Genomic DNA, 13959 nt, shown 5'->3' on the forward strand with positions numbered 1-13959 from the left:
AATTCATTTTATTACATGGATTTAAGCAACAAGATACTTTCTTCTCAGAATCTGATTCCGATTCTGACAGCTACGATAAACCTCCTCGTAAGATTCATGTTGAAATCAAACCAATAGTGCCTGATGGAAATTCAAGCAACACAACGGCGTCAGTGGATGAAATAAAAGCCTCCCTAGCTAGCGGAAAACTTACTCTGTCGCCAGCTGTAAGTACTCTGGTTATTAAATTATATGGTTTATTAATCTTTATTTTTCATGTTTTTGGGGGACAACATCTTTAATAATAGATTTACCAAAAACTTTGTATGAATTTGGACAAAATTAGTGAGTGATCTTGTGGTCTGGTTGGGTTATACTTGGTCATATATGTTAATAATAATAGGGATAACTGCACTAAAGTTAAATGTAGCTTATACTTTATCTTATATTAAATTCTGTTTTTGATAATTAGATATAGCATTTGTCATTGTTATAGGATAAGAATACATATTCTGTGCAAAATGCTTTGAATGTATTAATTTCTTTTCATCACACCAATGGTGATTATGAAATTAGATGGTAAAAAGAAATTAATACATTTATTAAATTTCATTTAATACATTTTATATTAATATATTTATGATGAGTAACTTTTATTTCTATTTTGGTTTGCAGATGCGGAGAGATAAATCAAGTAAGTTCAATTCAATTCATTTATATTCCAGAAAGACAAAATATTGAATACATAAAAGATGTAATAAAGGCACCAATCTGGCGGATTGTAGGAAAGTGATGAATCAAATTACAATACATTTAGCTCTGTCTACATTATCAAACTAGTTCCGACAAAAAAAGTGTGATGTGCCCAAATATGTTAGTAATATGACATCATCATGTCCATATATGGGCACATAACATTTGTTTGTCACATAAAGTGTGATAGTATAGACTTAAATGAACATAACTGACTTTAATTGTAAGGATATCCCACAACCTAGGAAAAGAAATAAAGTAGAGTGGGAAAATTCAATGATTTGATTTATTTTTTTAGATGGTGATATTAAACGAAGAGCACAAATTGGAAGTAGAAGGTTAGTTACTAGATTTTACAATTTTTGAAAAAGAATGTCCAAAAGCGTCTTCCTCACTCACACAAATCTTTCATCGACATTAAGAGTGACCCTTATGACTAAATGTTATCCAGCTTGTAATAACCAACATTTAAATTAATTTTCTTGCAGCTCTAATAGTAGTACAAAAAGCAGCAGTGACCTTATGGCCTTTGACCCATTGGGGTCATCACCAGGTGGTACAAGTCTGATGTCTCATAGTGATACAGGAAGTGGAACATCTCCCACGTCAAGTGAAAGTAAGTACAGTAGATATTAATTGAACCAATATTTTTTTAATCTATTTTTGTAATTGATTGATTTGAACATACATAATTTTATATAGATTTTATGTTCTAGTGCCCCTTTCACATTGCCTAGCAGAAAGTAAGAGGTTATACACACACCATCAAAAACGCCAAAGTTGATGCCCCAGTGTGTCTAATATAAACTCTGAAATGTTGCTAGTTAATGTGAAAAGAGTAAAATCCTTTTTTTTTAAAATAGAATAATAAGTTTCTTCAAATTAGACTTTCAGTCGTCAAATTTGTTTTTACAACAAAGTGTAACAAGAATAAAATAAACATACCATAAAAAACAGAAGTCATTAAAACAACTCTTTGTGCTATCAAAACAAACATCTTATTTCATTGCTGGTTTTGTATTTACTTTATAAGATCAGTAAAATATAGTTCTGATTTATTTTTACACAAATGTAAACTAAAATCTTTTATATTGTTTACAATAGCAACTTTCTGTTTTGTAAGTTGGTTTTAATTTTTACGAATTGAAATGCAATCGTCTTGGTCTTCAATTCGTCGTATATTCCAATCGCTCTAAATACAATATTCTGCTTGAATTAAATAATGAATATTAAAGGAGAATATGTTTGTTATAAATAAGTAAAAGAAAAAAATGCTAAAAAAGGAATGGCATTTCATCTCAATTGTAAAGCTCTGTCTACACTATCAAACTTTATGTGACAAAAAAATGTGATGTGCCCATATATGGACTTGATGATGTCATATCACCATATCTGGGCATATCACTACCATATTTGGGCACATCAGACTTTTTTTGTCAAACTAATTTATTAGTGTAGACAGAGCTTTAGGTCATTTTCAAGCGCAATTGAAGATATAATAACATACATTGTGATTAAATTATAAGAAAGGAAGAGACAAAACACGGAAAGCTGCAACTGGCCATATTGTGAGCATGGGCAGATTGTCTATTTGTACTGTATAGTGAAATAACAAAGCCATCAATTAAGCTCTGTCTACAAATATGGTGATGATGTGCCCATATATGGTGATGATGTGCCTAAATATGGTAGTGATATGACATCATCATATCCATATATGGGCACATCACATAAAGTTTGATCGTGTAGACAGAGCTTTAGACATGTACTTAATAATCTGTCTTGATTTGCATAAAATTATATTGTATCTTAACCGTATGTTAAATGTTGAATTAATTTAATGACTTAAAATGTGCACGTTAATAATCATTGTAGACATTTTAAGCGGAATTGATTTTTCGTTCAACCAACTAACACTGCCCTCAAGTTCAACGACTCAGTTTTCTAGGAGAGGAGACTTGTTCACACGAAGCAAGTGTAAGCATTCACGATCGTTGCCGGATCTTGCTTTTGTTGGGTTTCTAATTTGCAGTTTTTGTAGACTTTTACGAGTTTTAATACTAAACATGCTAACACTACAGTTCTGCAATTTTATCAGTCCTTTAAAAATCCTTTTTATTTATATCAAAAATATATCAAACTATGCTTCTTTTTGTGTAACATAGTTACCAATCAAACAATCTGTGACGGACTCCACATTTTGGCAGGGATAGGTACCCCAAGGGTACTCAATTGATCTCAGCACTTTTAAGCTGTTAAAATTAAAATTATTTTTTTGAGTACACAAACAAAATCATTTAAATTTTGTTTTAAATCTTATATTTAAATTAAAAAAATTTTATATGCATGTGCCGAATGTCGGACAAATTTGTGATAATTATGTCTAGAAAATGCATAAAAAATCTTTGAAATGCGGGACTGTTGGTAACCATGTTATGCTATTTTCAGACTGGCTACATTAATGGTTGCATAATTTAAGCAAATTCTTGTAAAAGAATCACTTAACTTATGTTACTTTAAGCCATCTGAAGTCTTATTCTTGTTTTCCTATTTTACTTGGTTGCGGTGATTTGTTATTTGCAGTTTCTCTTGGTTGAGGTGAATTTAACCAAATTAATTAAAATATGGTTATATTATCGGTTCAAGCATAAATATAATATTATTGCTATTGGTTTTTGGTTTATTTTATTTTATTGTACTTTTTCATTTATATATATACTGTTTACAAAAAACATTAAAAACAGATTTAAAGTTTCTGATCAGTCTCATTTTACAGCTCTAAGGTGCTTCCATTTAGACTAAGAAATAATATTATTATCGTGTTTTAAGGAGTCCCTATCCAATCAAATTTGACCCAGTCATCTAGTGGTAGAATGTGTTTGCATATCAAGCAGAAGAATCCAGGTTCGAATCGAATCTCCAATTTTCTCATATTCACTGTTTAAATATTAATTTCCAGTATGTCACTTGGTGGTTTGAAGGTTCTCTTTTGTCAATTTATATATATTTTTCTTTTATTCTAATAAAATATCAATTTGAAAATGTAAACAATATTTGCTAGTAGACGGAATGGTATTCAGTCCATCACCTCAACCCGACAAATACTCACGTTCAGCAACGCCACCTCTACTTCAACCACCGCCTCCATTACCTCAGCGACATTCAGAAAATCGCAATTCACGCAAGTACCCAAATTCCCGTCGCTACGGACGATACATTCCTACATACTCGACCATGCCGACTAAGAGGCATACGGCACACGGACAACGCCCTCCTGTGGTGCAAAAGATGGCTACGTTATCTAGAAGTCTACAGGATCTGAGTAAGCGTGCACGGCATATATACGTATGCTGCTTGTATCGCATGAAAGCACTTGTATCGTGGAATGCATCCAATTACAAAGTGTACTATTATACATTAGTGTATATCTTTTGACTATTGTTTATTATTACCAATATGTTATATTCTTGCGAGCAATGGTTAAACAATGTCAACTCTGAATATGTTCTTTCTGTTGTTATTTTTATAGTTTTTGTTCTCTTTATATTTAATGATATTATCTTAATACAAAGGTATATCATACTTTTAAAAATATAACAAAAGAACAGATAAATTTAATGGGACAATAAAATAAAATTTAAAATCTTTTTGTTATATTTTATTTGATAAAACAAAAAGTGAAACAAGCCATATGATTCACTTTTTTCAGAGTTTGTTTTATATTAGCATATATTAAAAATGATTTGTAATGTTTAGTAGTAATTTAAGTAATATAGTTATGTATTGCTTTTAGGTTTTTTTTTACATTTTTTTTTTAGTTGCTCTCTTTTTGCGAAGCTGCTTGTGGGGCCATAGTTCTTGTTCGAAGCTTTAGCAGACGATGTTATATTATTTATTTCTTAAACCTCCTAAATGTGGAGTATATAGAAAACTTGCCTATCTTTATATCCACATCTATATCAAAAATATTATGAAAATGTGTAGTATTTTAAGAAACTTTATTATTTTAAAAATTTATTTTATATTTATAACATTTAAGCTTCTGACAAAAAGAAACAAAGACTAAAGATAAAATAATTTAAAAAAAAAATGTTTTTAAGTTGCTTTTGTTAGATATTTAAATTGTACAGTAGTACTTTCTAAATACTACCTGCTATTATATAACAGCATTCTTTAGTTTAATAATTTGTTATTAGAATAATATTTCTATGTTTGAATAATATTTGTTTATGATTTGTTTTTATTAATAAGTTTGATGTGATTAGCATAGCAATGCATCTATTCCTTTAATTTTTAGCATGACAACACTATGGCATGTCTTGTGTTATTGACAAAAAATAAGATTTATTGATAGATTTTCCAACCATTTTTCTACACCAGACAATGAACAAGACCAATATTTGTTGTCGCCTTCCCTCTCTCATCCCCCTTTTTTACAGGATTCACCTCTGGATATTGAGTTCACATAATGGTTTGAAATTGTATCGAACATGTGTGTTGTTGTTGTTGTGACCTATGACATAACATTGAGCAAAATAAAAACAAATCATTCTTGAAAATCCTTTACTTCCATAACATATTTCAGTCATAAACAAATATGTAAATACAGGATTTTATATTTATATACATTTGCATTGTGCGTACGTGTTTTCGTTGTAAAAACATATTTAAAAACAGAACATAAAGTATGTTTTTCTCTATGCTTTTATTTTTTATCATTACAGCAAGCGGTGATATATTACAAAGTCCACCCGGTGCAAATGATACTCAACCTCCAACGTTACCAGCTAAGAACAGACATAGTGCCGGTGCATCCAGTATGTTTAATTCATTACCTCCCCCACCCCCAAGATCTATTTCAAGACCTAGAAGTATTCAGGTACTATATTCAAGTTCAATAACATTTATTTTTCGTTTACAATAATGGTTGACAATAAGTAAAAATAAGGGGAACAATAGAACAGAAGAACAAACTTTAAAGAATTACTAAATTTGTACTTGAATCATCTTCAGCCATGAACTAAATATATATTGTAAAAATTAATATATTACAAAGCAAAAATCTTAACTTGATTACTAATCAATTTAAGATGTTTGCTTTGTAATATATTCATTTTTCAAAAAAGTTCCCGATTACAACCAATAAAATAAATCTCACTTTGATGAACTTCTTTTAAATTTTAATCTATATCTTTCATGTGGTATCAAAATGGAGTTTTCCTAGGAAGGTTTTAAGCTACTTTTGATACACACCCTGGGGACGGGTATCTTTCCTAGTGCAACATAACATTTTGAGTACTAGGCGGCATGTCTCATTCCATGAGATGTTTTTCATTGTATTATGACAAACTCACAGATCCAGTAAACTTTCCCTCTAATTTACTTTTACTATGCTATCATTTTTCTTATCTATAGTCTCCTAGTCCAGCCTTCAATGAACCACCCATGCTCCTTCCACGTCAAGACAGCAATTCATCCCTGACCGGTCTGGGATCATTCAATTCATCACCAGCTATCGGCATGTCACGTGGGCCTAGCCCGCTCACACTAGGCATGTCAGATACTATACCAATAGCAGCAGCCTTTATAGAAACAGTAAATGCATATTTTAAAGGAAAAGATCAAACAAAGTAAGTTATGATTATTAATTTAAAATGTTACAATTCAATTGTCCAAACTCCGGGGAAATTCATTTGGTTGTGGTATACAAAGATTCATAAAAACGTTTAAAAAGCACATGTGATAGACATCATTGAAGCTTTATGTGGAAATGTTATATTAAACAATTTTTTTGTAGAAATTTACTATAAATGTATAGAATAATATATAGGTTTTATAGATTTTATAACAAACCAAATTGTATGCCTTTTGATATGTTTTTTTACTATTTTTATCTTCTTCTTCTTCAAAGTGTTTTGGTATTGTCTTGTTTTGCCCTGCATATGCTTGGTGCTCCAAGCTGTGACCTGTGACCATTCTTATGTATTTTATTTGAAATAAAGGATGATTTAAGGATACAAGTACCACAATTTCTATACTTAAGTACAAACTAATTTGCATATTATTTTTGACAGGTGCATGGTGAAGATTACAGGTGATATGATGCTATCGTTTCCTGCTGGTATCATCAATGTGTTTACAAGTAACCCGTCTCCGCCTCTTCTAACATTCAGCATTAGAAATTGTAACAAACTAGAACAAGTCCTGCCAAATAAACAACTTATTAGTCAGTGAGTGAAACAAAATAATATATTGAAATATAATTTCTAGTATGATATAGTACAATATAGTTCGGAAAGTCCAGGATATGAAAAATAATAATTTGGCATCTGCCTGTGATCAAGTTAAAATAAGAGAGACTAATCTCTATACTGCTTCTAACTTTGTCTTAAGCTCTGTCTATACTATCAAACTTTATGTGACAAAAAAATGTGATGTGCCCAAATATGGTAGTGATATGACATCATCATATCCATATATGGGCACATCACATTTTGTTGTCACATAAAGTTTGATAGTGTAGACAGAGCTTTAGAATACTTTTACTTTTTGAATCGTTGGTAAATGTGTTAACATAGTACAAATTGGATAGCAGTTCATTAACTTTGCTTACCCCATTATCTCCATAGGGATGTTTCTCAAAGTAATGAGAATAGGCAAGTGTATTCATTCAATATGTCAGCACTTGTTTCGTTGCTTCGAAGTCAAGCAGAAAAAAATGCTGCAGCTTCCTTCTTTAATGTAGATATTCTGAAATATCAGGTAAGTCATAATGTATACTCTATCTACTATCTATCTATCTACTGCATAAGGAACCCTTTGTCTACACTATCATATATATACTATAGCTTAAAGGCAATTTGTTCTTGTATTTTACATTCCAGGTTCGAGCACAACCAGATGCTCAGTCGTCCACGCCCTTAAAACTCTGTAGCTATTGGAAGTGCGACTCAAACACTACAGACTTAAGAGTAGATTACGTGTACAACGCTAGTGCCCTCCAACCCGCTATACCATTAATCAACGTCTCGTTGTTAGTTCCCGTTGATGGTGGTGTGTCCATTATGCATTCCAAGCCCCACGCCCAATGGTAAGTAAGAATTTTGTAAAAATTAATTTATTTAACTGTAATCTTTTGATTGTATTATGAAACAATAGAAACAAAACAAAGCATCTGCACATAATAATTATTATTAAATTGCAGTTACTGCAGTAGCTACATTTTTACTGCAGTAATGTATGATTGTAGTTTCAATGTAAAAGTTTATGATGGTACACTAACAGAATGTGTATCCTCATACTCCGGTTTGGGTGCTTGCTTGGTGTTTTTGTCTTTTTGTTCTCTTACTTCTGGTTTCCACTCTTTCTCTTTATTGTTCAGCGCATAGAGACATCGTTTATTTGGGCTATATAAACCTATCTATCTATTAATATTATTATTATTAATTGCATAAAGTTGAGAAATAATTGTATAAGCAGTGTAAAAGTAAACAAAATGTAGTTACTTTAGTTACTGCAGTAGAATAATGTTTACTTTAGCTAATATCAGTAAGTTAAAGCCGAGAGCTAGAGGGCGTATTCCAGACTGAAAAGTGATTCCAACAGGAGGGGAACCAACAAGATGGCTATATAAAATCTTTGGCTAATATTCACATTCCTTTCTAATATGTTATCTGAATAAGGTACACGAACACTGAGAAATTGAAATTTATTGCAATTGTGAAAATGAACGAAGACCTAAACAATATTGCAGAGTTACATACAAAAACTGATTTCAATTATCATTTACAATCAGTTTATCAATTTATTTACAGTAATATAATGTAAACAAGTTAAAAGTTATTTATATACAAATAGCTACATAGCTACAAACAAAAATGAGTTTCATGAGTGTTGAAGTTGTGATTAATATATAAAATAAAATAATAAATGTAAATAAAATTAACAGCGAAAATATTTTGAATGAAATGTTTTGAGCAGTACTGTAATATACGTTTATAATACAAACAAAATTTGTTATCCTCTTTTTTTAGGTCAGCCGAAAACAATAGAGCCTTATGGAAAATACCAGAGATCTCACAGAAGATGGAGGATGGTGGATCAGGCTCAATACGGGCCAAATTTGAGCTGACAAATGGGCCAAGCAAACCGTCCACGCTGGCTGTCAACTTTGGATGTGATGGTAGCACGTTGTCTGGTATTGATGTAGATTTAGTGGGAACGTCTTACCGTCTCTCACTTGTGAAAAAGAGATTTTCCTCTGGTAAGTTTTAACTGAATTGAATTGATCACTTTATTTCAGAATACAAATTCCATACAACAAACAATACAAAAAGGAAAATCACACTAAAATAGGATTTGGATATTGTAACAGATAGTTCGTAGTACACCTAACAAGATCATTTTCACTATTCAAAGTTATATATTTATTATATGTAGATATATTATTTCATAAATATGATAATATTTGTGACAATTAAACATTTGTAAGCATATTTTTTTTCTTTGATTGTATATTATATATTGTGTAATGATGGAATTATGTATTATATATATGTATGTATATACATTTTATAAATAACCTTTGTCTTTCTTTTCTTGTTTTATAGGTAAATATTTATCAGAAAGTTGAAAGTGACTTTGTTCCATTCATGTTTCCATACCATTAGATGTACAGAATATAGCTGGATTCATCCCAAGCCACTAACAGATGTGTGAATAATCTTATCATTGATCAGGGATATACACTGTACTGACTAATAATATAAATAATGAAACATACACACAAAGGTACATGGTATTTTAGAAAATTTAGGAGTATTTGGGGAAAGCATACCTAACATAATTGATAACACAATCACAAATGTGAAAGGAAACTATGAGGCTAAATGTAGAATATAAATAAGATTAGTACATATCAAATTTTGTAACCATTTCATTAATATCATTTAAATAAAATATCTGAGAAAGGATTGTACATTTTACCTTCTGATCTTGTTAGATTTATTTTAGGTATAAACAGTGTCAATTTAAAAAGGGAATATGTTTAAGATAGGTGCTTTTCTTACATTCAGATGTTAAAATAATTATACATTTCGAGGGAATAGACTCATGTTGGTGGTTGATTGGTACATTAATGTTACTCGTTCTCACATTTCTCTTAAGAGAGGCAAGTGTTTGCAACATTTTTATGTAGCAGCTGTTTTGAGTTCCCATAAAATTGATTGTAAACATTCACATACATCATTTTTAATCAATTGGGAAAACATAATATTTTTATTTTTTTATTTTTATTCCTACTTAATTCTCAGGTTCCAAATAATAAATGCCAGTCTTGTTTTAAATAAGCTGTATACTGATGTGTTTATAAGTGATTCAGTATGGTGCGCTAGCTAAACTTCTCAAGGAGGGCTTACCCATGTGCACTTATATTCTTATTCAATGTGTATTCAATACAAGTGCCTTGTTTTTTTTCCACTAAAATCATATTTTCTTATGTTATCATGGCTAACATTCCTTTAACACTCATTGTAAGCTGTTCAATATACTGGACGTCCAGCTATCAATTGTAAACTGTTTAATATACTGGACGTCCAGCTATCAATTGTAAGCTGTTCAGTATACTGGATGTCCGGCTATCAATTGTAAGCTGTTCAGTATACTGGACGTCCATCTATCAATTGTAAGCTGTTCAGTATACTGGACGTCCAGTTATCAATTGTAAGCTGTTTAATATTACTGGATGTCCAGCTATCAATTGTAAGCTGTTCAATATACTGGACGTCCAGCTATCAATTGTAAGCTGTTCAGTATACTGGACGTCCAGCTATCAATTTAAATATTCTATTGTTATTAGGCAAAAAAAGTGAATTTAAAGAAGATCCATATATTAATTATTAAGATATGTGATTGGTGATGGCAAGTTGTAAAAGAAAGCAGTGCTAGACTATCAGAATAATGTTCGAAAATTATTCTACTGCAGTCACTGCAGTAAACTACATATTACTGCAATAACGTATTATTTTAGTTTGTTTCATTGCAGTCAATTTAACAGTGTGTATGATTACCCGAACAAAAGCTTACTAACCTCAAAAAGGCTTGCTAAATAATTGAATAAACAAGTTATGTAGGTACTGGAGTAACTGCAGTAAGATATTGTGACATGGTTCCTTACAAGGTCATTTCAACCGTTTAGCACTTTCCCAATTTCAGAATGAACTTTTTAGTTTTGTCAGAAATTCATAAAACAAGATGTTTAATCTCTGGCTAATGGTATACAAACAATGAATGTTTAATAGTGCGTACTATTGCACGCCATGTGACCCACATTCATCCAATCAAATCACAGGAATTTATTTAGGTGTTATATAATATAACATAATATGCTTATGCAGCAGCAGGTCTGTAGGTCAATAGGTTAATCCACTCTATACTGATGAATATCATTAGTATAAAACAACAATTGTACATTATAGTTAAGATACGACTACGTACGGTGTAAGCACCAACATCTATGTATAAAGCTTTCCAAGGTTATTGATGTATAGATATGAATGTATTTCTGTTAAAAAATATTTATGAGCTAATTTTTGTACTTGAGTTATTCCAGAATTTAAAGTTGGAAATATTTGTAATTATAAAGAATTAATCGATCGACAAATTTAAATAATAGTGTGAAATAGTTGTACATATCATGGCTTGACCAATCAATATTTTTCAACAACGTAATTGTCACATCAGCAACTGACGTAATGATATTATCTTCTACTGATTTTTAAGTGAATATTTGTTCCTTTAGGGAACAACTCGGTGGAAATGTAACAACTGTCACTAAGCAATTGACTTTTTTTTATTAAGAATGTCAGAAATACAATTTGTCACTTTAACAATTGTTACTTTTGCAATTAATTTCAATTTTTATTTTGACATTAAAATTGTCACTTTGACAATTGTAACTTTGGGTATTGTCACTTGGCAATTGTTAGAAATTGTCATTTGTTTGTTACTTTGCTAGTGACCATGTTCTACCTATAATTGTCACTGGTCACTTGGACCTTCACTTTGTCATTGAAATAAATCAGTTACTGAAATGCTTTTGATTTTGAAAGATGGAACTAAACAGTTTACATCAGATGAATTTCTCTAGAAATTGTCATTTTCAACAATTGTGGAAATTACTTCCTCCATCTTATGACGATTATTATCCGTGAGCGTGCTTACTTTACGTTTTTTCAAATGCAATCATGTTTGTATATATAGATTATAATTCAATCAGATATGATCTTAGGTTTTTTAATGTACTTTAACGTTAGTTATTTTATGATCTAATATATAAAAATTATGTGAAATATTGATTTTTATAGCGGGGTGGATTTAGAAATAATCTTTGTGATTCCATAGGCTGTAAGGTTATGTTATAGAGCAACATTTTTGTAGTTAACTTTGAATATAGAGGAACTGAAACCAAAAACGTTACTCGTACAGTACTCTTATTCTATCCTTTGCTCTTAAGGGAGGTCTGTAGTTACAGCTAGCTAACATTATTTTGATTTTCATTTTAGCTACACTTTTGCTTTGTAGCAAATATTGGCTGTTTTAGACTAGAGGCCAATTTACACAGACAAGCGGTAATAAAAATATAGAATCTATGTTATTCCTTATGACCATTTACACACAACGTGGAGTGGACTGGCGGTTTCCGCTGAGGATAGATACAGATTCTACGTGGGACAAGCTACGCAGTTTTTTCCGCTTGCAGTTACCGTTCGTCTGTGTAAATTGGCCTTGGTAATATATATCAAATTGGACTTACTGAACCAACATAGATTTTTATGAATATATAAATAACCTTTCATTTAACCACGTTCGAAGTAAATCTCTAAATAAAAATTACATTTTGTAGAGGACTGGCATTTAAATAACTTACACTTATTACACATATCTTTAGTTCACTCACTTTTATTTTTAAAACTAAACATATTATGGGAAAATAAAATTACATTATGTACATAAAATTATATTGTAATATCGCAATATATATCCTACACTATGTTAGTTTAAGTGGTTATCTAATTTTTATAAACATATTTTATTGTACAATTTATAAATGTTAAAGAGTAGTGAATATAATTTACATGTAATTGTTTCTTTTGATTTTGATTTAAAGATGATGATTATATTTTGGTGAATATTTCACGAACAAGAATTGCATTAAGAATGATGTAGAGCTAACAAAAACGTAAACAGATAAATATTGATAATTTCTCTGATTAATGAATATCAAATGGTATAATAGTTTTCTGTGATTTAATTTCATATCAGGTCAGTAAGTTTAATGTATCATTTAAAGCCAGCACTTTAGCTAAACTTTCTTTGGCAGGTTGAGTTCATTTGTGGTAGTCACAAAAAGAGAAAGCCAACCTTTGTGGTACAGTAGTATGCCATGCTTGATTAAGACGTACACTCTTGTGTCCAAGAAAATCATGTAAATGCAAGCAAATTGTTAGTGCAGATAATGGACATAATTAGTAATTAAGTGACGTTTTTCTTTTATATTGTTAAATTGATTTATTAATATCTTGAATTGGACATTCATTTCACACGAAGCTAATATATGTTTCTATAGGTTTTGATAAAAGTTATACCTTATATGGTTAATGTCAGTTTGTTACTAAAAACACATTATTTTGCATTCATTATGCAACATTTAGGCTACTGCTTATATGTGGTCATCTAAATGTGTAGGTATGTTAATGACCTAGGGCCTAGGCTACTGCTTGCGTGTGGTACTCTACTTTCTTTAATGAACTGTATTTTTTCATAGCAAATAAATAAAACATGTTAGTTTGTTGAAATCATCAATGTTGTCTGTTTTATTTAGTATTTTCTGTATGCGCGAGAGAGATTTTTTTAGGCCGTGTTTCTGCAGCAAAAATTCAACCGATAAACTGCCTGTGGAAACCAGGTTTAAATGATTCCACTCAAGAAAAATTAACTGATAATTATCTCATTCAAATCAGATAATTATTGGATAAATGCAATAATTTTAACCTTTGACCTGAACGACAAATCACTGCGTTGTGATAGGGCTCTTGGTTGTTTGGTAATGTCTGATGAACGCTTTATTTATATATAGTATCTGATTGGTTAATAAATTAACCGATAATTTTGTTATGGCCTTAATCTGTCTTAAAGGCCTTTCACACCTGTTCCGGCACGGTTCCGGTC

The 13959-nt window shown here is 30.7% G+C and overlaps 1 protein-coding gene across 2 annotated transcripts in view; it reads left to right on the top strand.

Moving 5' to 3' along the window:
* The window catches only part of LOC144844229 (F-BAR domain only protein 2-like), a 43565-nt gene extending 29976 nt beyond the window's left edge, over window positions 1-13589 (top strand). Inside the window, exons 13-25 of one of the 2 annotated variants that reach the window (XM_078701021.1) lie at window positions 16-206; window positions 655-673; window positions 1031-1070; window positions 1221-1348; window positions 2608-2709; window positions 3794-4054; window positions 5457-5611; window positions 6148-6362; window positions 6807-6962; window positions 7362-7494; window positions 7617-7822; window positions 8766-8995; window positions 9342-13589. In XM_078701021.1, coding sequence (XP_078557147.1) covers window positions 16-206; window positions 655-673; window positions 1031-1070; window positions 1221-1348; window positions 2608-2709; window positions 3794-4054; window positions 5457-5611; window positions 6148-6362; window positions 6807-6962; window positions 7362-7494; window positions 7617-7822; window positions 8766-8995; window positions 9342-9364 — 1859 coding nt within the window. In that variant the 3' untranslated portion in view covers window positions 9365-13589. The remainder of the gene's footprint in view (window positions 1-15; window positions 207-654; window positions 674-1030; window positions 1071-1220; window positions 1349-2607; window positions 2710-3793; window positions 4055-5456; window positions 5612-6147; window positions 6363-6806; window positions 6963-7361; window positions 7495-7616; window positions 7823-8765; window positions 8996-9341) is intronic. The other variant, XM_078701022.1, reaches the window with a different exon arrangement.
* The last annotated feature ends 370 nt before the right edge of the window (window positions 13590-13959 follow it).

This window comes from Antedon bifida, chromosome 6 (genome assembly GCF_963402885.1).
Source record: "Antedon bifida chromosome 6, ecAntBifi1.1, whole genome shotgun sequence".
Classification (NCBI taxonomy): Eukaryota; Metazoa; Echinodermata; class Crinoidea; order Comatulida; family Antedonidae; genus Antedon; species Antedon bifida.